Source organism: Vidua chalybeata, chromosome 4 (assembly GCF_026979565.1).
Source record: "Vidua chalybeata isolate OUT-0048 chromosome 4, bVidCha1 merged haplotype, whole genome shotgun sequence".
Classification (NCBI taxonomy): Eukaryota; Metazoa; Chordata; class Aves; order Passeriformes; family Viduidae; genus Vidua; species Vidua chalybeata.
The window spans coordinates 36,424,388-36,451,266 of record NC_071533.1 but is presented as its reverse complement, the minus strand read 5'-3'; the positions used below and the strand labels follow the sequence as shown (position 1 = coordinate 36,451,266).

General features: G+C 34.3%; 1 protein-coding gene across 5 annotated transcripts in view; it reads right to left on the bottom strand.

Moving 5' to 3' along the window:
* MICU3 (mitochondrial calcium uptake family member 3) overlaps positions 1 to 26,879 on the bottom strand; it is a 52,418-nt gene that overhangs the window by 21,053 nt on the left and 4,486 nt on the right. For 2 of the 5 annotated variants that reach the window (XM_053941238.1, XM_053941240.1), the window contains exons 2-9: positions 18,583 to 18,736; positions 14,924 to 14,955; positions 14,046 to 14,124; positions 10,613 to 10,660; positions 9,170 to 9,252; positions 4,149 to 4,220; positions 2,767 to 2,805; positions 325 to 420 (exon numbers count right to left, since the gene is read on the bottom strand). In XM_053941238.1, the coding sequence (XP_053797213.1) occupies positions 325 to 420; positions 2,767 to 2,805; positions 4,149 to 4,220; positions 9,170 to 9,252; positions 10,613 to 10,660; positions 14,046 to 14,124; positions 14,924 to 14,955; positions 18,583 to 18,736 (603 nt within the window). The remainder of the gene's footprint in view (positions 1 to 324; positions 421 to 2,766; positions 2,806 to 4,148; positions 4,221 to 9,169; positions 9,253 to 10,612; positions 10,661 to 14,045; positions 14,125 to 14,923; positions 14,956 to 18,582; positions 18,737 to 26,879) is intronic. The other 3 variants (XM_053941239.1, XM_053941241.1, XM_053941242.1) reach the window with 2 other exon arrangements.

Genomic DNA, 26,879 nt, shown 5'->3' with positions numbered 1-26,879 from the left:
GTTTCCTGAATTACTTCTCTAGTTGTGAACTGCCATGACTATTAGTGTTAGAAAATGCTTCTTATAGTGAGGACTGAAGAAGACTTCATCTTCCAACTCTTTCAAAAGGTAACTTTGCTTTTTCTTGGAAATGACAACCTTCAATTATCACATTGTATAGAACCAAACGCATTTGATCTGAGAACTTTGAGGTTTAAAACAAAAATGTAATTTAAAAAAAAGGAAAAGAAGAAACAAGGTGCATAATATAAGAAAGCAATCAGAACAGAATAAATAAAATAGCAGTCTGTTTATGGAGCAGAGACCAGAGAGGTTTTTTTATACCTCCGCAAGGTCTGAAAAGAGTGCTTGGCTTGTGCTACGTCTCAAAGTATCCCAATAGCTTCTGGGGACAAGGTCCTCTCCTTCTGTTTTAAGAACCTGCAGTTTCAAGAAGCACAATTGTTTGAAAAACAAAAAACAACAGAACAACCATTTATAAACTTTAAAATATTTTCTAACTGATCTTCAAAAGCAGAGCTTGGTTCTCTTGCTTCTAAACAGTGACATTTTAACCAGTTACATGACACTTTGTAAATGAAAAGAAAACCAGTCTATTACAGCTATTTGCTTAATGCTCTTGGCTGCACCAAAAGTATCACTGGACTCCATCTTCCCAAACGAAATAAATTCAGTGAAGCAGAAGTGAAAATATTTACTAAAACTACATATCAAAACAGCCATTTAAACTCAGCATTTTGTTAGTGTTTTTTTCTATCAATTCTGTTTCCCCAGAAAATATTAATTTACATACCTATGAAATTAATTTTTTCATTGGTAAAATAAAAAATATCACCATATAGCTAGTTATATAAAATAATGTAATCTAATATTTATGATGACATCATTGCATCAACAAAGAAAGGCAAAAAACAAACCTAGTAAGTTCAACTTCAATTGTAACATACTTATCAGGAAAACATCATCCACATCTGATGATCAAACTTACCTTGTCATGAGAATGAACACCACATTCTTTTATGCATACAATTCTATAATTATCTATTTTAAGTATTCACTGAATTTTTTCTCTTACTGGAGTTACTTTAGTACTTCTGGCTGTGCACATTTCATTTCCATTACATGCATCACATCACAGTTATCATGTTCTGGTTGGCATTTGGCCAGTGAAAGCACTCATGCAGTACATGCCAAAGCAGTCTTAGACACAAATGCAGTATGCACCAGAACATGACTTGAAAGAATTAACCTACACAAATTAAAATACTAAAATATTTAACGCATTTAAAACATCACCATGTGCTTTTTATGGCCTATGGACCTCAACGCATTCAAAAAAATTTGAATTGATTTGTCAGATGAAGTGAGGAGAAGGGCCTCAGGCATGAGACAGCGTGTTGGACTATCCCAGACATTTTAGGTTGTATCTCCTTGGAACCTGGGTATCTTCAACTCCTCGGGACATCAAGGGAAACAAAAGACTGCTACACTTCTTGTTTCAGTAGGAGAAATAGAAGCCCAAAATATTTGTTTTGGAGATGAGGGATTTACTGAGTTCCTATACACCTGGGTTTCCTTTGCATGGAGATCTCCATTCAGATAGTAGGAAGGCAAAAAATATGGCACACACCTGGGCATTATCTTGATAAAGTGCTTGGGCATGGCTGCGGTCCAGAAGGAGATGCTTTTACTGAAGCTGAAAATTACATAAGTAGAATACCTAACTAGCTCGGTTTCAGTTTGAAACAGGAGGAAGCATGGGAATATGCCAATCACTGTCCAGCAAGTTTTGCTACAGTAAAGCCTCATGTGAAATCTATTGAATCATAAGGCCTTGCATATTCTACTTCATTTTTCTCACATCACTGCAGTATGCACATCATGTCAACTGCACATTTTAATTCAACAGACTTCCTTCCTGCATATTGCTCCAATTGTAGGTGCCAACTTCACAAGAAATAAATCTGTGCGTGTGAATAATTATATAACAAAACAAATTTTTAAATTAGAATTTCACTAGTCATCTAATTCTCCTGGATCCAATCCTGTCACTTGGAATATCACAATAATGCCACAACAAGATGAATTCTTCTATTTAAACATAAAATCCATCTGTTTTTTAAAAACTGTTCTACTTCTGCCATTATTCAGAAATTAATCAGGTCATGATGAAAACATTAAAAACCTCAGATCTCTCTCTGCTTCTCTTTTTCAGCCCTCAAAAATTATTATAAAGAAGTTTACTGTCAAGTAAGTGATACAGGGAATAGTTTCTGTAAAACCCTTTCCTATTTCAGCAGTGAAAGTTCTTATATATTTATTCTGTAGGTGAAGCATAAAAATAGGAAAGCTCTCTTCAGATTTCTTTTTGGGGAGCAACAAAGAGGTGAAGGATTCAATTGACTAATTATTCACACTATACACAAGGAAAGAAAGAGATGGATCAAATGACTCATCATGCAGGATGACTTAATTTCATTCATTAATTAAAAATATGTCTACAGTTTATTGAAATGTATTTTGTACTTTCCCTTAAAAATACTGTTTCCTCCATGTCATATAAATAGAGAGCAACCTTTCCTCCTGAGAGGCTTGCATGTTCAGCATGCATGCAACAATCTTTTATGTAAGTCAAGATTCCTCACATTTTTACTGATTAGCAGAAATAATTTACTTGATGAAAAAGATAAATACAATAGATTTTCTCATAGCACATTATTTCATCTCACTGGTGAAGACTGCATCAATTGAAAATAGAGTACATACACTGTTAGTAGGAGTGTGATATCCATAAAGTTGAAGACGCTGACATACAGCGAAAATGGGCCAAGCCAAGTATCACATGTCAGAATGAAGACAAAAGAAGGGGGGAAAAAAGACAACAGAATAGGTTAAGACAAGCAAACCTTTATATATGTTATTATTTTTGTTTATTTGTTTTCAAAATGACAGTGAAGAAAAACATGGTTTATTTTCAGTCTTACTTTTCAAATTTTCAAAAGAGAAGTACAGATTTTTAGAGATTACCCTCAGGACTTACGTGCCATTTTGCAATCTTTATGTTCTCCAAAAGCACTTCCTTTATATATAAGTTTTCTTTGTTCAAAATAAACTGTCTCTGAGAGATTCAACAACTGACCTACAGTTTTGAAAAGCTGAGCAGGTTGGTCTATCTGGGTGGGAAGAAAAAGAATCCCTCTTTTTTTTTCTCAGGGAAAGATTAAAAAGTAGTAATTCTTGAAAATCATATTTCCTGTGGTTTCAGGGACAAGGAACTGAGACTGAGCATTGATGTTGGCAAAAGTATAATGGACACTAAGAAGCTCTGCTGATATGTCAAAATGTTTCTTATAATAAGGAATTTTTTCCATAAATATGCATATTGCAAATGAACGTAATTTTTTTTCTGCTCTCTGACTGGCAGAGATTTGTCCCTGATATTTACTTTTCCAACAGTAAAAAGAAGTACCTGTTACTGCTGCCATCCCTCAGACAAACTACCACAGACTCATTTATTTATGACTTACCTTTTCATTTATTTGCATGAAATGCAAATTTAACATTATGTGAGTACCCACAAAAATATTCCACAAAAATCTATTCAAATTAATATATTTTGCATTGGTTGTAAGCATTATTTAGTAAGAATTTAATTTTTAATATAAAATCTAAGTTCAGTTCTAACATTTCATAATCTATTTTAAAACTACTATGTGGATAACAAGCACCAGGATCAGTGGGTCTACAAGAACAGCTTCAGTTAGTTCTGAAAGCAAGTGTGTAACTTGGTCTTCCCACTGAGATCTCTCACTGTTATAGACAGTAACACTGGCTCATTACTATTCACTTTTCCCTAGATTTCTAAACTCCAAATGGAATCAATTCTACTGTCGTAACATCTACTACAGTATTTAAACACTACTTTTTCCTTCATATAAACCACTTACTCTTTTTTCCCAGTAACTGCAGTTTAGGCTAAATATTACTTTTTTTCTACATGTAAAGTTATGCCTATTCTTTTAACAATAAGAATTTAGCGTTTTAAAAAAAAGTGATCAGTGAAATATATACACACATAATTTTGTACTACATCAAAAAAAAAAAAACCCAAACAAACTACCAGATGCAACTTTTCTGATTTTACTTACCAGCATTGCACGTTTTTCTTCATCTCCTCTTTTTTCTCTCTTCTCATTTTTTTTCCTGAAGATCTCTTGGAGCTAAAAACCAAACCAATTTGTTCATATTTAGTGTTCATCCTGTTTTCACGTGCATAACAATATCCTTCATCATAAAGAACATTACAAACAGTATTAAAATGCAGTTTTTTACTGAAATATCAGAGTTTCAATGATGCTCTATTGCTCATACTCATGCATTCATATTCCTTCTATGACTTAAACCATCACACAGAAAAGGAAAAAGGAAATATTTTTTTCCACAAAGCAAGGGTAACAATTCTACTTGGGAGCACAATACTAAGAATGTCCTATTTAGCCAATCTGGCCAATATAAAAAGGGGAAGTTCCACCATTTTTCACCACCTCCAGGCACATCCTTTCGTGTCAGGTTCTAATTAGTATCTCTGTGGTTATGTAGTCAGCTGGATCAATCTTTTTTTCACATTAGTTTCCAACCTGATCAGTTCTTACTCCTGCTGGCACAAGGGAGGGGTAGAAACACCTGGTGGGAGTGAAACATTCCCCTTCAGCAGCAACAAACTACTACTCAAGAGTAATTTATCAAGTACCCTTTCTTTTTAAGTCTGTTCAAAGAATACCTTCAGGTCTTGTAAAATACCCCTTTCACAACTATCTCAACATGAAGAACTTTAAACATGACTTCTGAGAAAACCTCAAATACAAGATTTCAAACATACAGATTCTTAAGCATATTTATTTTTGTAAAGTCTTCAGAGCAAGACCTGGATTGTATTTATCTTTCTCTGCAAGTATCTGTTTATTTAGGTATCTTTATTTATAGTAATACCAATTAATGTTCCCAAACCATTAGAAAAAGGTCTCAGAGCGTTTAGCAATAGAAGAAAGTATTAACTATGATACCATCTAGGTCTCTACTGGACCTTCAACTTTAAAAAAAACTGCATGTGAAAATATTGTACTGTCTCATGTAGCATTTGTTATCCTCTAAGTGGGCTGGAAAAGGAATAAACCCTGATCTGAGAAACTTGTCCAACCTAGAATATGGTATTTTCAGAACCAAACACCCTGGCATACAGACACAATTGTGGCAGTCCTTTTAAAGCAGCAATTTTACCTACCAGAAGTCTGGTAAAACCTGATAATGTAATGGCATGTACACAGAGCTCCACAGGGATTGGAATGTGAAACATAAAGTGTGTGTGATACATTTTGCCAGGAAATTTTCCAAACTAAATTTCAGAATATCTTTACTTCAGAGAAGGGACATGACTAAGACAAAAGGAATCAGCAAGCTTTACTGCAGGGGTATGACAACACTTAAATGAAAGAATTCAATGCTTAGTAATTAAGTAGCAAACACTACATTTATAAACAAAACTAACTTATAAACAACATTTTATGAATTTCCAAAGTTGACTACTGAGTTCTGGAATTTCCTATAAGGCAAATACAGATCAGAATATTTTGTGTATCACAATACCTATTTTTGAGTATGGGATAAATTTACAGAGCTTGGTAAATTTTTTCAAATTTTTTTGCAAACCTACAGGCACAAGTTACTGTAACTTATGCCAACAAGGAAAGAGTCATGATAGGATAGAGCAATACACAGTTCACAACCCACAACAATGCAAAGAACAAAGTTAAATGAACAGAGAGAAATAGAAAGAAAATCCCTTGTGAAAAGTGAAGTGACAAGCCATCAAGCAGGAGAGAAGAGTGGCAGTAATTGAAAAACCAAAAAAGATCAGTAAAAAGCAAGGCATCCTTGGATGTATTTCCTCTGCCACAGAGGCAAAAGAAGTAGGATTCTGTTGCATGCATTATTAAAGCCCTTGCTAAACTTCTGGAAATGGATCTTTTGTTCAGAAAGAGTGCTATAGGATACCAGTGACTGAAAAAAAGTGAATGCAAAAAGGGTCTAGGAGTACTTTCATAGGAACATTGTTTGAAACAGGATAATGAGATTGACTGCTGAAGGCAGCAAAACCAAGATCTCCAATAACAAGGCAACACAATCCTTCTGTTCCCTGACCTCACCCCTATGACATAAGCAAAGAGGAAAGCAGAAACACCATAAAATTAGTTTACAAAAACAATACAGCTGTTAAATTAAGTATCTTTCAGCTCTTCACTACACAGTTTCCTCAAGAATCACATAACACGGGATCCCTAAAAAAAGCTCTTCAAAGTCTCTTTAATTGTAAAACTGAATAGCATTTACTACCAATTTTGCAATAGCTGCCTATAATTGATGGATAAATATTTTGCAAATGTTGGGGTAGTTCAAATGGCAACTTTTGAACAGTCTCATTCTTACAGGCATACAGGATATAATACATCATATTCAAGCAAGGTAAGTAAAGATGCCAAATATATGATCTGGGGCCAGTTCTATCATAGCTGCAGTATCACTGAATCAACTTCTATTTCATATATACTTTTATTACACAAAAATCTATCTACCTATCTATTTTAGTCTTTTTCACTTCAGATCTCACATTCTGACTTAAGGGTTCCAATTTAATTTTTGAAGGCTCACTGACACCTAATGAAGCAGAGTTGCACTTAAGTTTAATCTATATAAATTTGTTAAATACAACCATATGTAGGGGATAGTATATCTAATGTTTAAAAATTCTACTTTCTTTCTTTTATACACCAAGTCTGCTAACAGAAATAAAGAGAAACTTTAGTCAAGGATCATGATAGAGAACAAATACATAGCAGGATGTGAAGAGGACTATAAAAGCATAGTTAAAAAGAAAGATGTAATATCTATAGTTAAATATTGTCCTTGTTTCCCACTTTACATGCTTATTTTATTTCATTTTTAGCATCATTTTCTGAAAGACAAAGCCTCTTGCTTCAATTTCCTCCCTTTTAGCTGTTGTAACGGAAGCTCTTTCTTTTAGAACAAATTTGTCAGTCTATTCCACCACATTCAGTTTCGTTAAACCACGAAAGATGCTTGCTTTTTTTTTTCTTCCTCTATTTTTTCCTTTTGTTAATTAATCTAATGTTTGCTGGGTTGTTCCTCTAACTGGAAAAGATGCTTATTAAGAATTAGCATATATGAGGATGTGTAAATTTAATAACAGAATAAAAAAAAATGACCAGCATGCCACAATTTGCAAGTAGTGTCACCTTCCAAAATGAATTGGAATTCAAGAAGACACCTGTTCTGCTTAAGCCATGTCACCATAACAAGCCCCAGATCTCAGATCTCACCTCCCTGAAAAGGAGAATTGAGGGAAGTTCAGCACGTTAAGGAGAGTTTCTTCCATATTTCTATTTTCTTAAGGTTAGCATAGTTTATTTGAATCAATTAAGAAACCACACACACAGAAAACTAGGGTGTCTTTACATAAATTGGGCTCTGACACTTAAATACATTCCATGTGTCTCTTTCATTCTTTGTATTTTGCTCCATCTTTTTCAATAAGGCACTGGGCTTTTTCTCATGTGTACTCACTGTATTTCTTTTAAGCTCAACTACACAAAAATCTATGGAGAGAAAATTTAAGTCTTTTACACAAATATATTTTTCCAACATCTGATTCAAAGTATTGCATTAATCATCTGTACTTGTTCAGTAGAAAATTAAGGCTTTGTGTAGTCTTCAGAAAGTTTGTCTACACCACTAACCACAGAATTTTAAATGTTAATTTCTAAAGAAATGTCATAACCTATGTTCACCATAACTGAGTGCTTCAGTGTAATCCCAGACAGCTGCTGCCTATGGACACTAACAATTCAGAGATCTCTGGTTTATCATGCACTTTTTTTAGCATAAAGCCACACAGTTGTTGTAAACTCAGAAGCCCTAAATTTGAGTGGTCAACTTTTTGCATTTCCTTTTTTTTTTTAATAATAAATCCCTGGCATTTATTTAGAATGGCATTAATTCTTCCTCCCATTTCTTATGAAATCAGAAAATAAATTAAATGAACATAAATCAAAAATAAACCTCTTGTTAGTGCAAGATCATTCTCCTAAACTTGGTGCATCCTACTACCTGAAAACTTATGAAGTATTCAAATTTTAATTTATTATTGAATTGAATGTAGAAGATTTATCACTATAAAATGAATATATAGTGGATGATTTAGGATTTTCAAATATTTTCCCTCAAGCACCAAATTATTCTTCATTTTCAAATCTCCCCAACATGTGAATTTTTCTTTCAAAGTCTGAGCTTTCTAAAATTATTTAGATTTCTAACCTGAAAAAAAAATAAACTCTGCTTATATAATTAATAAGACGAATTTACAGAACTGCTTTTTCCAGTCATAAACAGAGTAAAGCTCTAATGTGAAAAATTCTGTCATTCAAATTAGTAATGCAACAAAACCTTGTTTTGCCAAGTTCTAGGTAGCCTGCCATCTGTCCCAAAGCACATGGAAATCATTCAGGTCAGAGTCAGTTTCACTTGTAGGAAAATTCTCCTTAAAAAGAACTCACAGAACCCCAGCTTAGCAAATTGATTCAGCCTATGGATTTATGGGGTAAACTCAATATATGTACAGTATATTTTATTTCATTACAAATCTTATCCAAAACAGATTATGTGACAGTGTCACATTATGTCAGTCAAAATTTTTGGGTCACTTGTGATTATCAGCAGAATGAATGGCAAAGTGAGGTGGTCTTCCAGCAAAAGATTCTTTTACAAGTCTTTTCATCATTAGAGCAATTAAGTAACTCTGCTAACCATTAAAATATTTCTATTACTTTAATAGCCTATCTGTAACTACACTAGCAATTAGAACATGCAGAATAAAAACTAGAGTTAAGGTTCAAAAATAATTACATACAAGACTCCTGTGCACTCTAAGAAGGAGCTTCTATTTTCAGTTTACATTATAATAACTCTTTATACTAAATCAGGGAAATAAACAACAGAATTCAGTGAAGAATAGCTAGCAATGTAGGTAATATTCTCATGACTGCTGACATCATCACATTAGTTTCAAGATTATATCAAAAACTGCAAATACACATACCACTAAGAATTCCTTTTTGTCCACCATTTCATTGCCATCAGTATCGAACATGTTGAAAGCAATTCGAAAACCTGCATGTGGCTCTGCCAAAAAAATACCAAACATTCAATTATTTATTTCCTTGGAAAGAAAGCAAGTATAAAAATCTAGGAAATTTATTTGGTGTCCCTTCATAAAAGCCAGAACTTCAACTGATTTAAATCAGGATGTTTGTGTACATACTAAATGCAACTCTGTAAAACAGAACATCTGTAATGTAACATCTATATACAATGTATACTGTTATAAAACAGTATAACCCATGTTATTCAAACGGAAGGCATGCTCACAAAAGTAGAAATAGAACATGAAATATTCAAAAAATAATATCTCATAAAAGATTGTTAGTTCATGGGTAGAGTCCATTTTATATTACAAACACAGATATGTAGAAAATAAATTTCCTATGAAAACACAGTGTTCTAAAAGACACTTTAAAAGATTTTGAAAAAAAGGTACTGGATGCAACTTCTGGTCAAAGTAAATGTTATGCTGAAAGTCACTCAACATTTTCTTGCTTACATGCTTAATGCTATTGAAATTTGAGATCACGCTAGAACTTTATTTCTGAAACATGGCAACTTTTAACGTAACTAAGTAAAGCCTTTAGGCAGCATTTTGGGGATACCCGCTTATTTGCAATATGAATGCAATTATAGTCAAAAGTTAATTCAGATAACAAATGATGGAAGAATCATTGATCCCATAGTGGAAGATACTAAGGGTTCAGGGTCAAGTTCCAGCTCTGATTCAAAAAAACCCTACTAATGAATCCAATAGAAATTATTTAATTACATGTATGTGAAAGACAAGTAAAATTCTTTGCTTCTTCCCAGAAAACACCTCTTAAAATATTAATAAAAGTCCGTATCAGGCTTAGTTTACTGTAAGTTTTACTCAAAGTATTTTACTTCAATTTTATGGGACATAAAAGAATGATTTTTCAATTTTGTTAGTGTTTCTGACATAAATACTTTATATTTTACCACTGACTCTTTGATTTTAACCATTATGCACTAATCCATGAAACAAACAGCAATAATGTGTATCTTTCTGTTCTCCCTGTATTTCTTCAGTGTCCCTTATGAACTTCAGCAAATTTAGCTACAATTTTTGTAGGAATTTCAAACAAGAAAATAAATTTAAGCTCTGAACTGGGGTTTAGCTGGAGCATATGGCACAGCTTTGTGAACAGCCACTAACAGGTGTTCTAGATAATAATGCATTTAATAAAAGCATAACACAAGATTCCAGAAGGGCAAAAGAGATTCAGAGGGACATAGAGATGTATGGTGTAGTTTCTCTACATGCAGGGATAGGAAGTGTAATTTAACACACAACAACACATTCAGAGCTTTGAAATTGTAAGGAATCTTTAAGACCTTTTTCTTCAAAAATACTTACTTGTTAAAATACATAAGAGGAATAAATATTCTGTGTAAGATATCACACCTGAAGACAAAAAAAAAATTATGCCATGTTAGTTTCTCCTTGTCTTCACATCCTAAACTTGAAAACACAAAATCTATATACAAGGAGAATTTTTGTACATATGCATATTCATACTTGTATGCACATAACTATTCGATCTGGTCAATAAGTTATTGGTCTACAATATTCATCTGTGGCTTGGGGCTTTTTGTTTGGGTTTGTTCTTTAGGGGAGGAGTGCATTAAACATGGCAAGTAAATCAACATTCAGTGGAGCACGGCTTATTGAACAGAATCTGGGTAGACTCTTAAAAACTAGTATAAATGATTTATTCAATTTTCTTTCCAAACACCCCACCATGATAGTACTCTTTAACAGTATGAAAACATTTACTTTGAGAGCATTAATAGTGCTTCCTCCCAGTACAGACCATTTGAATACAGTTCTTGACTTCATTAAGTGTTTTTTAAGTGCATGTGCTATATTAACTGAAAACTTATCTCATGGGTTTTTTTTTTTTTTTTTGCAAGATTACAAAAGGGAACCACACTGTGGAATGGCACTTCCTCTTCTCTTCAGAAATGATTAAGGCAAAATTTAAATTAGAGCTGAAGTCAATACCCAAATAGTATGTCTGGTAAGTTGTAAGTTCTAAGTTGTACTTGTGCCTTTCTAGGTCTGGAGTAAGGGGTAAAGAGACAACCTTGCAGAATGTCCAGAGCAGCAATGAAGAGAAGCATCTCATAGTTCAGTAAGAATGAAAAACAATGGCTTGCAGCTCTCCCAAAAGGCCTGAGAGCTCCAATGACCTTCGAGGCTGAACTAGGCAAACTTGTTCCCTATTTCTAGCAAATTGGTTTTGTCTGTCCTCCAAAATCAGACGTGTTAAGTCAGTCCACAATCATAGATTATTTCAAAAGAGTGAAAAAAGAAGTATTTAGATGCCTGAGAGTAAAGATGTCTATCAGCTAGGATTTTCAAAAGTTGCTGGCTGTCTCCTTGATTTCAATCCAAGGCAGGTGCAAAAGTTTTTCCAAAAACAGCCACATCTTTGGGTGTTTAAATATCTTTTAAAATCTGACCTAACTGAAAATGTGACAAACAAGGTAAGCAGTCATCTGAGTTTTTTTGCACTGAAAAACCTGTACAGTTAAAACTAAAAACAATGTATCATGAGGATTTTACTTCCATTATACTTCACATCCCATCTTTTGATCCAAGAGCAAAGTTAAGTCTTCAGAACCAGTATTTTATTTCTGCTAGTAGATCTAGTTAGGAAAGCTACTATGATTTTTTTAATACCTCTTACTCTTTTCCTCAATTTACACATTATTGAAGATTAGCAATGATTAAATACAGGCATTTAAGTAACACATGCTCTATGCTTTATCTTCTTGATTTTATACAGCAGCTTGCAGAAATTAAGTTTTCAAAGGCCTGCTTGAATCTGTTTGGACAAGCACCTATCAAGAAATCAGACACCTCAAAGGTTCTCATTCACTGATGGAAAACATTCTTTAATAGCCAGTCAATAAATGTAAAAATATTTTTTTGGTTTTTTGATGGCACCTTCTTTGTTGTAAAACAGGAAGAAAGTGCAATTGTCAAGTAGTCCATCACAGGTATGAAGAAAGCAATTGAAACGGCCTTGAAAGCCTTCTCTCCTTTTGTTTGTACTGGTATATTGTAGCTGCAGACAGATAGTTCTGGTTGATTGCTCTGAGTGTTACGGGAGAGAGGCTCTGAAGTGATGATTGAAAGGAAAGAAAAACTTACACTAGGATCAGAAAGAAAAGAAAAAGGGTACTCAAGGGTAAAACATAATAAAACCTTCAGGTCAGTGGGCATAAATCGGAATGCCTCAGCTGAATTACATAAATCCATGGCAAAATAAATGGACATGGGCTTTTGCTAATTGCTTTGTATATGCATGTTTAAGAAAAAAAAGACTAAGAAACAAAAAAATAAAGACTACATTATAATTAAGACCTGAATTCTCTTTCCATTTCTTTCACCAATTTACGCTGTCATAAGTCCCATAATATTTTCTTATATTTTTTTATAAAACTGGGCAATAGAAGGCACTTTTTCATAAAACATGCTGAAAAGATATCCAACTACTAAAGTCTAATACTAATTTTACTATCTTATTTTGACAGTTTGAGTCTTACCAATTCCATTAACTTCTATAGAACTCCACTGGCGGAAAACTGGAGTAAGATACTGTCGAATCAAGACTGTGCAAGTTGCAGACATTTTATTACAGACTTCATAAGCAACATCTAGATATATTTTTTAACTGATAATGTATTGATTTAATAGATTCTGAGACTGAATTTTTATGCAATTAATATTTCAAAAGTCAGCTGTATACTGCAATTAATATATTTATGCAATTAATATTTCAAAAGTCAACTATATAGAAAGCAGCCTAGAGCAAAGAAGGACACTGAAATACAATGCAAAGATGTACCAATTTCTGCCTCTCTGGAGTGTTGGCTGCAGACTCAGGAAAAAAAGTGTCTCCATGAACTAGAGAGCTTCCTTTGAGAGTATGTACACTACTTACTCCTTGAATAACTTTGAGCTGCATTTGAGTTATATTAATCAATTACATGCATTTGTTTGATTGGAATTCTGTTGCTGTCATGCTTATTTTAAACACGCATAAAGTGTCTTTCTTTTATAACAAGCACTTGTGTCTGCTTTTGAAAATATTTCAAACACACCACCACACCTTTGCCACTCTGAATATAAGCAAAGAAATATGTGGATTATTCATCATAAATAGCTTTTAAATGTCTGTAAAGCCATCATTGTTTTATTTCTCTATGTTTTTTTGTTGTGAAGTTATAGAGATTATTAAGAAAGGAAAAAATATAACAGAGGAAACCGGGAGTGACTCTTGGCTCTTCACTTACCAATAGCGTGAGTTTTAAAAGCTATCAAAGGCCTCATCTGCAGAGTTTAAAGAAATATATAACATTTCTGAAACTGTCTGTTTGTGTTGTGTACAAAATGCTTATTCAGCGATATAAGATACCACTACTGTCTTTAGAAATAATCACATTACTGAACCTATTGAAAAGAAGTAAAGAAATACTGTTTCTTTACTGGAATATTCTGTCTATAGTCCAGAGATCATTCATGGCAACAAACTGAACCTGAAATATTCAAACATCAGCTTAACCAACTCTGAGTCCCCAATCACTTAAAGAGTAGTTGGAAGATGGCATCATTAAAACACTGCAGAGATTACATGGAACTTTTCCATGCTGTAAAATGTAGAAAGCAACAGCAAGCACTTTTTTTATTTTTCAAAATGTGACTCAGATTTAAGTACATCATCACAAAAAAGTTAATAGAATGATAATTTGGTTCAGGAAAATAAATTCTCCTCAATTACCTTTCTCATTAAGATTACGGAAAAGTTTGGATGATCCTTTCCAAACTGGTGGTGTCTCCATAAGGATCTGATTCAGCTCCTAAAAAATAAGGTTTAAAAAAATTTAAAAGCATATATTTCAGTATTTAATGAAGTAGTCAATAGATAATGATTAAATTCTAGGATATCAATATAAAAGACAAGGAACCGCATGCATATCTACCAGTTAATTGAACTTCAGTTACCACAATGATTTTGGAAGTACTCAAGCACTCCATAAATTTTTGCACACGATTGTTGCAAGAATTACTCATCTGCATGAATACTAAGTGTTTGCTGAGCTGGAGAGAGACATGCAATGTATTTGTGGCTTAATAACTTACCGCTGCTCATATTGACTGAAGCCAAGGATAAGTCCCCCTGGATTTCAGTAAGGTTTTCATACAAAATCCGAGCAACTGTTATTTTAAAACATTCAACCTGAACTAAGGCAAACTTCACCCATGAATATGAATGTACTTTACTTAAAATACAGGGAAACAGACAGGGCCTTTTGCACTTATACCAATGAAAAAAGAAAAAAAAATAAGAGGCACTTAAACACCAGAAAAGGGAGAGAGTAGCATAAATATTTCAGGCACTTTTGCATACACCTATTACACTTAGACACTAAGAGCAGTCAGATATAGACTGAGGGAGAAACTGATAGATGCTTGAGAAAGTCAGTAAATTCAACAGAACAGGCACCACAGCTAAAGTATCTGAAATTCTGGATTCAGCTGAGTCTGAAGTGACAAAATTGAAGAAATTAAACTCTCCTGTGCTTCTACATTTACATCACAAATGAAATCAACTACCAAAATGTTTGGTTATAAGACCACACAGAAATTATTGCTCACCTGCTTTGAAAGGGATCGCCACTTTTTAGCATCTGCAAAAAAAGATGTTATGAATGCACAGAATTGTGCCAATGTGGTATCATAAAAATTGGATTACATCTATAATGTGTTTTCTAGACAAAGAATTATTTGCCTTACTTTATGAGTGTAATTGTTATGTTATTAAAAAACCCTTTAACTTAATACATACCTGAAGTCCTAACTTTAAAGATGTAGTTTTTAATCCAACTCTTCTTCAATGATGGAAAAGACCTTCAACCTCCAAAATACATCCTTAAAACATGTAACAGGAAGTAGAGGGTATTCATACTAACCCCTGGTATCAATATTCTGAAATGATTATTTAGTAGCAGTAGTATTAAAATGCAAATTGTAAGGAGACCTGGATTTCAACCAGGTCGGCCAGTCCTCATGGACTACTCATACTTTTTAAAGCAAATACAGAAAAAAAGCCCTTGAAACTACACTGAGTGCTAAGACACCCTTCATCCCTTCCTACTAACTCAGATTCCTTTTCTAGCCTCTGTCAGGCTCCAATCTTTGGTAGTTATAATTGGACAAGGGTTGTCCACAACCATTCAAGAATTCAAAACTTGAGGCTCATCACCACCTTCTCAACACAAATATCTGTACAGATTCAATATTACGATAAGGCATTGTGAATATTAGAATTCACAAAGGTCCAGAAAGTACCATTTTATCTCGTCAAATCCATAACAAATTTTTGGTGGGTAAAGGCTTCTTTTTATAGAGCAAAAGACGCGGTGTTATTAGAAATCCTTTTCTCATAATGAACTCCATGCTCCATTAAATAATTAAAACAATACACAAGCTACCCACTATGGTCTTCCATCAATTCATGGTTAGAAACTGACTGAAATTTTAATTTTACATCTTGGTAAAGGTTTACAACAAGACTGTTGACAAATCCCATTCTTAACTATGGTGAAGTTATATCATACAACATCATAACATGAGCTAACGTATTTTCATAAGCTTTTCAGTTTAATTTTTTTTTAAAAAGTCCCCTAAAACAATCTCATTTGCCATATAAATTGATGTATGTTTATGCCTACCATAAGCAATGTGGAGAATAAATGTATCTAATTTTCCAATCAGGTAGTTTCCCAGTCTCATATGTTATATACATATTTTTTTTCTAGACAAGTCAGTGAAGATTTATGTGTATATACATACACTTACAGCTTAGCATTAAGCTAAAATTACTACAGTTAGCACTAAGGGGAAAAAATATATTTCATTTTCTCTTAATTTGCTTTCTCAATATATAAACACATATTCAGATTAAAAAATGTATCAATAATGACTCTTTAAAATAATGTATGTTCCGAAATGAAAACCTGCACCATAAAGGCAGAAACAAGTTAAAGACAGCATACATTTTATATTTTTTGTAATAAATGCCTGGAGTAAAAATTTACATTTTATAAAAGAAAATACACTCTTACTATATTAGTTAGTGTTTAATCAAAAAAAGGAAGTGAACTCCCTCTTGACTTTTGTAGAGTTTACATGATTTCCAAAGTAAATCAATCACAATAGACACATTCACTCTATCACAAATATCATTCAGGCGGCCTAGTATTATTAGCTTTTCTATAAAGCAGACATAAAGAACTTCTATTATTATACTTCAAAGAGCATTTTTCCTTTTGGACAAAACTCAAGACCTTCCTAGTCTTTATTCATAAAAACCCCAGGTATATGTTCTTTTTTTATTGTGCAAAATATATGGTCTAGTATGTCAGCCTGAATGGACCCAATTATATACAACTTGCAAGTTATTTATAAAATTACCCCCCCCAAAAAAAAAAGTTTAGAATGCATTATTAGAAAAATTCCTTCCTTAAATGTACTACTTTCAACAGAGCAAGACAGAAAATTGACTTGCCCAAGAAAACAGTACAAAGGTTAAAATTACCATCGTCAGAGATGAGAAACTGGATGTGGTAGTCTGTGGGTTACCTATTTCAGCTATTACTTCCTATTTCTCAGCCTTCTGTCTCAATTTTCCAGACAATATGACCTGCACTAGAATGAGGTGATCCACTTCTACTTAGTTATAATCCTTTAAAATAGTTATGTCAGCCATGTAATCTGTGATACCAGGAAACCTAAAAGACACACAGGTTCATTTTGCTTTTGGTCTCAGAGGTAAACTGGATGAACAGAAAGGATTTGGTTAGAAACAAGGTTTGCTACACTGAATTCAGAAGGGTGCCTGACTGTTCAACTCCAGATCTCTTCCCCTTTTCCATGAGATAAACAGAATGTCCTTATGAGCTTCATGATTTTTGGTTTGGTTTTGTTTTTAAAATCTGAATAGTTGCTTTGTGAGAGGAGGAAGCAGAAAATTCATCAGCATGGAAAAGTTTTAATAGTAAACCATACATATAGCATGGTCTAGCCAATCAAACTGTCATAAAACAGAGTTAAACCAAAATGTTTTAATGATGTCCAGCACATACAGCACAAATGCTTCATGACCATATACAGTGAAATCCAACTCCATACTAACAAAAAAGGGAAGAATTGAAGGTCTGAGCAGAGGAAATAGATAAAAAGTGCTGATGTGTATTTGTATTAACTTGTATGATAAGCAATCTGCTTCCTCTCTTTTAACTGCAAAGCAAAAAAAATTGCTTTCTGGTAAGAGTTTCAAAGTTTTGCAAGTTTTCACCATCTAAGCTCTATCTTCTGTCTTCACTGTTACAATGAGATTATATCTTTATTCAAAAGTTATAGAAGTTTTGATCACTGATGTGCCATGACTGAATTCTTTCCTCTTGTTTCATTACTGTTAAGAGAACAAAGGGGAAAAAAATCCAACATGTGCACAGAATTTTAAGCTTCCTCTGACTGTTTTAGCAGTGCTTTTGACTGTTCTCTATACTAGCTTTGTGGTGTGAATAAAGGAAAACTTAAGCTGGGTGATTATACATGTCACACCTGAGCAAAGATATTCCCATTCTCCTGAAGCTCTCTGCTGCTACCAATGCACTGCAAGCCTGAGGGCCAGGAAATCAAACTAGAGCAGAAAGGGATCACCTTACTATTTAGTCACTCTTTGATACTTAAAACAAAGATTTTACAATAAATGACCTAAAGTTGATCATTAATTTTTCATTAATTAACAAATAGTACTAACATTGTCAATGTTTAAGTGTAGAAAGTTGATCCCCTGGGGGACTAAACATGTGTCTGACTCAAAGCATGTTATTTAGAAAGCCATGATATAGTTATATGTTATACCTTATCTTTAGTCTTTTAGAGAATGTGTATGTTGCCTGCTTACAGAGAAACTATACAAAAGAGGAAGCAAGAGTTGTACAGCAATACAGGCCCACTCGGAAAGAAACTGTGTCAATGCAAATGGCACAAATTAACTGGCCATCTTTCATGACTATTGAGCTGTTTGCAACCTTTAAGACAAGAATGTTTAACTAGCATACAGATGTTTACAATCTAGTAACAATCGGGATACTGTTTATATGTTTTTGGACACAATTAAAATTCTGAAGATTCAGTACCTTTTTACTACAATCAGAAACAGAAGTAGGAATCAAAAGCAAATGGGAAAATAACATGTTCCACGGATATTTCCCCTGCAGTTTTCGCATTACAAATCTCCTGCTTACGTTTGGGTTCATCACTTGTAACAGCCTGGATGAAGTCGTGTGGAGTCATGTATAGCTGTCCTTCAAATTCTAGACTGGCAAACATACGAAACCGTTGCTCCCGTGGAGTTGCATAAAGGTGCAAATCTTCGAGGTCTGATCTGTTTTCTGTAACCTTCAAAGACAGAAGGACACAGTTTCAATCTATGAACAAGGTTCTGATTTACAATTGCCACATTCACCATAAAGGAACTGTGACTATAAAAGTGGTAATTCATAAAGTCAAACACATCCAAGTATTTTTCTATAGTAAGAGCAGAAACTACAACTGGGATTTCACTGCTATAATTTTCAGTCTTCTACAACTTTAGCAAAAATCTTAAGTGTATTGAAATTGGTGATACTACCCAACCTCAGAAGAAAAAAATAAAATAAAGGGAATTTCAACTCCTGAATCATAGAAGAAGTGGAACTTTAACTCAAGGAAGTCATTGTAACTTCAGCAGTCAGACTTCAAACAACTCTGCCAAAACGATTTCAGTTTTCTGATCATTCCGGAAGAGAACAGAGTAATACGTTTCCTATATTGCTTCTTAATACAGAGTGCAGCTCTTGATAGTAATAGGTCTCCATAATATACTCCAGTGTAAAGCTACCGTATCTGGGGGAACTGAAGAAGACAAGAGCATAATTATAATTCCAGAGTTACAAAAGTATAATATAGCATTAAGTTCAAATATCAAGAGAGTTTATGTCAGGAGTTTCTGGTATATTTCCCATCCAGCTGATTTAAATGTAAAGTTGGTAGTACAAAACTGTAAATGTCCTAAATTCTCACTTCTTTCTGTGGCACTGCCAAACCTTTAACAGAAAATATGCCAATGTTATCTGAAAACTCTTTTTAGACCATAACGAGGCAAGCTCCTCTGTGGAATCATTATCTTGAAGAAAATGTAAGTATCAACATTTTTTTCAGAGATGAAGAAACTAAACCCAAACTGAGTCCTAGAAGGAAAAGTAATCATACAGGTAACTTAGCCCATTAAGTCAAAATAGGAATGCAGCATCTTATCAGTGAAATCTTACAACTTGCTCATTATTCCTGTCATTTAATACAGTATTCCTAAAATTCTCCATCTGTCTAACTAAGGAACACACAACTAATATTATGTTTTCTTTTAACAACTAAGAAAATAGACAAATGCATTTTATTTTTCAGAGAAGCATCTAAACCCAAACATAAGTTGTAAGATGTCTGCAGTGGCTGTCCACTAAGAGATAACGGTCCTCAAATCCAAACACAAATTGGTTTTCCAAAACGCTCCTAAGAATAGATTACAGATTTCAGCAATTAGAAGCAATGACACATTATACTGAGTAGTCAAAGATCTGGGCTCACTTTTGTTCAGTTTTTCAAACAACATCCTTAAAAAACAAAACACTGATGAGACTACTGCAGTCAAAATTTTGTGGCCTCAGTTGTAATTAGGAGATTAAATTAGATTTGTAGAAGAGAAACATCAAAAATTAATGCATCTAGAATAGGTCAAACACTTTCTATTTGGGAAAAAAAAGAAGATGTTTTATCGGGGAGTCTTTCTACTTAATATCTTATCTAGGACATTTTAGCCAGCCTTCTATAAGGACAAAAGACTATTGACTATGTATTTCTCTTTCTGGACTGTCTCTAGTTCTTTTGAAGTGTATTTCCATGTATTTCCATGTTTGTATGTGTGAAAATGTTTTGTTTCAACAGACAAACCTGTCATAGAAAGTAAGATTAAGAGAAAGGTCAAAACAATAATTTAATTTTTAGTAGACTGCTCTACAAATATTCTGCACTCCTGCCAGAGAAGCAACTCTAAACCAGGGCTTCATGTTTTTTATAATTTTCAAATGGTAACCAAATTAAATATAGGGAGGAAAAAAATAGTCAAATAGCCAGACCTACAAAGTAATCTTAAAATGGCAGAAAGAAGCTGAATTCTTTTCTAACATACCCATATGCAAGACAAAATATTTCTGTCCTATATCACTGTTTGAGTATTTTGGTCTTACTGATCCTTCAGCAGTCCAGTGGCATTCAACCTATGCCTTCATGTGGGAAGTACACAAGTCAGTTGCTTTGACAGAACTTGTAGTGACAGAACTGATTGTCCCTGTATTTGAAGTTTAATAATCTATCTTTTCTTTTGAAACGTATGTTATTTTATCACTATTAGAAACATGCTCATGAATACAGTCAGGTTGTAAACACAAGTAACAAAGCAATATTTCTGCAAAGTCAATTTTCAGAAAAGAAACAGCTTCAAGGCCATATTACACACACTGTATGTATAATAAATTGTATTCAGTCATAATCAATCATACACAATCATGGAAATCTCTAGATAATGTAACTCTCCAATATCATTTTAGTTTTGATCACTGTCAGTATTTAGAGAGCATGTTGAGATTATTTGCTCTCAAGAAATTCTCACTGTCTCAGGTACTACTGCTTAGTATTTTCCTTGAGACGCTCAGAAAAATATTTGCTAAATTCTCAGACACATATTTCAATATTATCTTAAGGACTCTATGCTACTACAAGTATAAAATAACATGCTGCAAACATGGAAATTTTAGAGACATGTTTAAAATTTATGCATGTCAGTACTCAGGTTTGCAAAGCTTTAATTTCTGCCTCATTTTTCAATCTAGTTTCCCTCTGACTATATAGCAATGCCAATATTCCATGGTAACCTGATATGAATACAGCCTCCTCCATAAAGAGGAGTACCTCCCTAAAGGCCCAATACCTTCATGACCTTGCTCTGGTGCTTTATGTTCACTTTTCAAAACATCATATTGGATAAGGGAACTGCTCTGACTGAGAACTTTTCTTTCAGTGGTGTTATTTTTAAGCCAGATAGATGCCTGGGTCTACCCCACAAAAACAGTTATTTGTTTCAAAACCTAGGCCACAGGAGCTTACAGGTTATGAAAAAAGAAAATACCACCTGTTCTAGCAACAAGCTCCACCTACTTCAAGTGAGTATTATTTTATTCCAAGGAGTAAAAACACCACTTTATTTTGAACTTGGTGGTTTGATCTGAAAGAATCAAAACAACTTCTTTAGGCTACTGATGCAACATGAATTTAAATAAACATAAATAAGGCTTAATACATATTGGATCACCGGTCCATACACTAAATGCCCAAATAAAAGCAAAGTCTGGCTACAGAGGACTCCAGGCACACAATCAGCAAACTGACAAATAGAAGTTTCTTTGGAAATAATATTATTTTTTATCCAATTTATTTTCAGAGCTTTATTGCTTCTATTATGCTTAATAATTTATGTATCATACAGAACATTTTCTCTTGTATAAAAGCCATAATTACTGGGAAGTGACAAATATTCTAATTAAAAACTAGGATGTTCTAAACCTCAATTTGCACTTCTTCAGGCATTCATTTAAGAAATTGATCTCAACACATAACAATGAAGCATCTTCTGTTTTCCCCAACATTTGCAAATGATAATGCAGTGAGCCAAGTATGAAAATCTTAGTGACACTACCAATTGCTCTTGATTCATTTATTTCACATTTATGCCCATCTTGGGCAATCTTACTGTACCAATGGACACAACAGGCCCATCTCCAGTGAAGAAAGGCTCAGAGAGCTGGAACTGTTCAGCCTGAAGGATTCTAGGGAGACTTTAGATCATCCTACCAGGACCTACAGGGGGTCTGCAAGAGAGTTGAAGAGGGACATCTTACATGGGCACGTGAAGATGGGACAAGAGAGAATGGCTTTAAACTGTCAGAGGGTAGAATAAGAGAAGATGCTAGGAAGGTATTCTTTACTGAGAAGAAAAGAACGGTGGTCAGACTCTGGCACAGGTTGCCCAGAGAAGCTGTGGATGCTCTGGAAGTGTTCCAGGCCAGGTTGAACAGGGCTCTGAGCAACCTGGTCAAGTGGAAGCCAGACAGTGGAAACTGTCCCTGACTCTGGCAGGGGGATTGGGAACTATATGATCTTTAAGGTCCCTTCCAAAACATTCTATGATTCTGTGAACAGGACACAAAAAGTAGATGTTGAATACCTCAGGGAATGTACAGTTGGTGAAGGAGTGAACAAGATTCTCTAGGTTTCCAATTTCTATTTGAAGTTTCAAGAGCTTATCCAGACTAAATCTCTCTGTGATTAGCAAGTATTTTCAAAAACTTTCATGAAAGCACATCTCTGACAAACAAGTGAAGGTAGATTTTTTTATGCTACATGTTTACTAATCCTCTTGGCAATCATGCCTACTAATTGCTATGATCTTGTATCATGTTACAATTCTCTGTATTTTAAAAAACAGACACGCCCAATTCCATCACACGGAAAGTCACAAATCTCCTAATAGCAGTTTTACCTTAATTTTAGCCATAGCTGCTTATCTCTGGTTTACATGCACATGTACACTGACCTGCTTTCTTATTAGAAATATAGGGGGGGAAAGTCCACAGCTAAAACCAATAATCTAGCTGGTAGACAAACCTTCCATCCTTTTAACTTCACAAATCAAGAAGGAAACAAAAAGAGGCAAGACTGAAGTTTATAAGAACTCACAAATGATATATTATCTTTTCCCTATTCTCAAAAAAATTTAAGTGTTAAGTTTAACTTATGGTTATCATCCTTCTGTCCTTCCTTCCTCAATCTCTGGTACCTTGTTGCTCCACACTTCATCCCATCCTCCTATGCCATACTCTTGCAGAAAGACTGCAGACAGAACACGGCACTTGTTTTGGGTGTTTAAATCAGCTGAAGAGAAAAAATTATTTTGGTCTATATTCCTGCTGATCCACAACATAGAATTGTGTATACACACCCCTAATTCTCCCATGGAGGATATTTCAAAGCCCTTTCTAAAATGGATTAAATAGATTCAACAATTATATACAAACCACACTTGGGCAAAGGAAACAGAGGGAAACATTTTTTTATTGAAACAAGGTAAGTAAAAATTAAATCGGAGACCAAATAGTAATTTGGCAGGGTACTTCTCTGAAGGGAGAGTATCATTCTTTGATTCAGTGTGCTGTCAATCTATGCTATAAACATATTACAAATAGCCCCAAATATCTGGGAAAGGCCTCAAAAGTTTCAAATTTATTATGCAAATGAAAATATGATGATAATGTTTTCTCACTAACATGTTTAAATTACTTAATATAATTACTAAAAACTCTTTTCTGCAAGTATTGTATTTGAAGAGGGCCACCTAATATTCTACTTGTAATAATATCACCACGTGTGTCACAAAGCAGCAGTCCTTTAGATGAAGATTTTTGACATTTTTAAGTCAATCAACTTTGAAAGCATTCCTTACAGAACCTCTTTGGAGTGACACTCCACAGTATTTTCTCCCTCTATTCACAGCAAAAACTTGTGTGAAGAAAATCTAGACTTCTTATCAAGCAAATTCAGCATTCAAAACCCATTTCCATTTTGGGTTCATCTTTCATGTGCTGTGTCTATCAATAGAGACAAGTCAAAATGCCCTGAAAATCTGGTGTTCTCACCAAAGGTCTCCATGCACTCCTTGAAGTTCCTTGAAGCACAGGCTAATCTCTATTTCTGGTCCCAGGTCCCATGTTCATTTTACTGGCTGTCTTACCTCAGAAACATTTATTTTCAGAATTTGGTACAACATGAATTAACCTGTATGGCCTTCCAGTGAAACCCATGCAATAACTTTACATTGTCATAACACAATGCAAGGCCTAACACAGGGCACAAGACCACAGTGACACTGAAATAGCTAAGATTTTGCAGTAGTTATGACACTGAACTATCTGAAAATATAAAAAAAATTGCAATAATATGGTTCAAATTCACTGGGAGTAAAGTGCAGAAGATAAAGCAGTACCTCATTACTCTTTTTATTAAAAAACACAAAAGAAATGTTCTTTGTCAAGTGTGAGTCCTATGTAACATTAGGTCAGTAATAAGTAAGTTTTATTCTGTGACAAAATATCTAGTTTCCTCATAGAGGTAAGCTTAAATGCCAGATACAGGATTTTTGGAAATTAAAAATCTGATGCCTACAAGCTCTGCAGAAGTAATCTACAAGAATCCATTTTTGAAACCCAGACTAATCCTCCAATTACCAGATTCTGAGAATATTCACAAAAAAAGAAAAATGTTTTACAGAGCAAATAGTTAAAAATATACATTCTGTGTGTGCATGTGAGGCAAAAAGCTCCAAAAGTATCACATAAAATCTCACAACTTTATTCCAAGTCAAATCAGTGTTCTCTTGCTTTTTCCAACTGACATAAAGGAGAGTCTATTTTAGCTAAAGAAGCCAATGTTTACTACTAAAGATACATTTTGCTTGCAGTCAAAAATATGTTTGCAACAGTAGTTTAATTTATTTCAAGTGAGTAGCTTTCTTTGAATTTTTGTTTGCAAAGTAATCTGTCTTCCATCAATGAGAATCTGTGCAAATTATTAAAATAAAAAGGTTTTCAAAGCAACGCTGTTCCTAACTTCCTTCATTTATATTTGACTTCAGGCTTGTTTAATATGCTCCCATGTAGATAAAAGTAGCACAATTCTGTTTTCATGCTGGGTGGCCAAAAGGTTAACTGTCAGGTTCCCAGTGTGGGAAAATCCCAACGCAGACAAAATTGTTTTGATGCTTACTGAAGTTGTATTTCTAGCAGACTACTTAGATGTAGTACAGCCAACAATTCTGTTAGTTGATCCCACTTCACTCAGATAAGGACATTATTATATTAAAGTATTTACAAGCATAGGAAGCTGGAATGTGTTTAAAATGCTGTAAAAAAGGGCCACATTCAGATATAACTCTATCACAGGAAATCCTTGGGACTGATATATCAATCCTGCTTGCATTAGTTTCACAGGGGATCCACTTCACCTACAGCAGTTCTTCAAGAAGCCTTAGTCAGTTTATGTATATTCAGCCCCATATGTTCATATGCTTCACTGCAGGCCACACCAAAACACATTAGTAGCTGGATCTGTCCATCCCAAACATGTACCATCCTTTTTCAACATCATGAGGAACACAGAAATAATGACAAAAGGTAAACCTTCCTTGTCCTTCAGCATGGCTCTCACTACAGCTGGCAAGCAGTATCCTTCTCAGGATTATGCTGGTAAGAAACTTCAGATGTGATCAGCCAAAGAGCAAACCATCTTCATAAGTTTGGCAATTGCCCTATGGCATGAAATGCACAATACTTATGAAGTAGCATTTGCTGCAAGTGGCTTTTAGAAAAGTGATGCTTACTCATCTTTTGGAACAGCATCCTCTGAGCAGGCAGGAGACCGTCCTCCCTAGGGGAGCTTCCCTTACTTTTTGGAGGTAAAGTCTTCTTCTTCATTTCACAGAGATGGAAATACATGATGTAATGACTTAGAAATGTGCTGCTATGAAAACATTTGGCCTTTGATTATTTTCACAAAGTGGGAGTTTGACAGTACTGCTGAGATACTAGGGAGAAACCCTTTGGAAACACCCAAGGTATATAGCTTTCTTCTTCTGGAAATCAATATGCATTCAAGAAATGTGAAGTACGCAGTCTGTGTACATCTCTCCCTGCCTCTCTTCAGATTCCTAAATAATCTCTGAAGGAAGTGATTCACAGACAATATCCCCAAAAACTAAATAGAAGCCTGGATTCACTACTTTTACATAATGACAACATGATTACATAGAAGTCTCTTAGGAGAACAAAGATGCATCATTGGTATTTCCAAGACAACTTTAGTAAGTTTTGTTAATGACACTGAACTTATGGAAGTAAGGAATTAGAAGACAAATATTAATTCCTCTGAGGAACTCTGTCACTCTGTCAAAGTAACAGTTCTTTCAAACAGATTCTTGCTCTACATAATCATGGCCTAAACTTTAAAGGACCTGTCTGCTAGCAGAGCTCTCCCAGTCTTCACCAAAACCTTCAGACACAAAACTAGCAGCTCTGAGTGCAGAATTTTACTTTGGTTCTGAAATGTTCTGTGGCAACACTCCTGGAATTAAAACTGCCAGTTTATTATAGTGTCCAAGATTTCACTCCAAGTAATCATATATAAAGCCCTCAGGTCCAGAGTTATTCTCAGAAAGCATCTGGGAAAAGGTAATCCTGTAGGGAGCTTAGCTTCATGCTGCTTCTGCAACAAATCTTACTTTCCACCAGAACACCTCAAGTGTTATGCTTGGTCAAGAAAATATACTTCTGCACTGATCCTATGATCTTTATCTGATCATATAGTTTGCCACAGCATAGACCCCATGCTGGTGACACGTTTA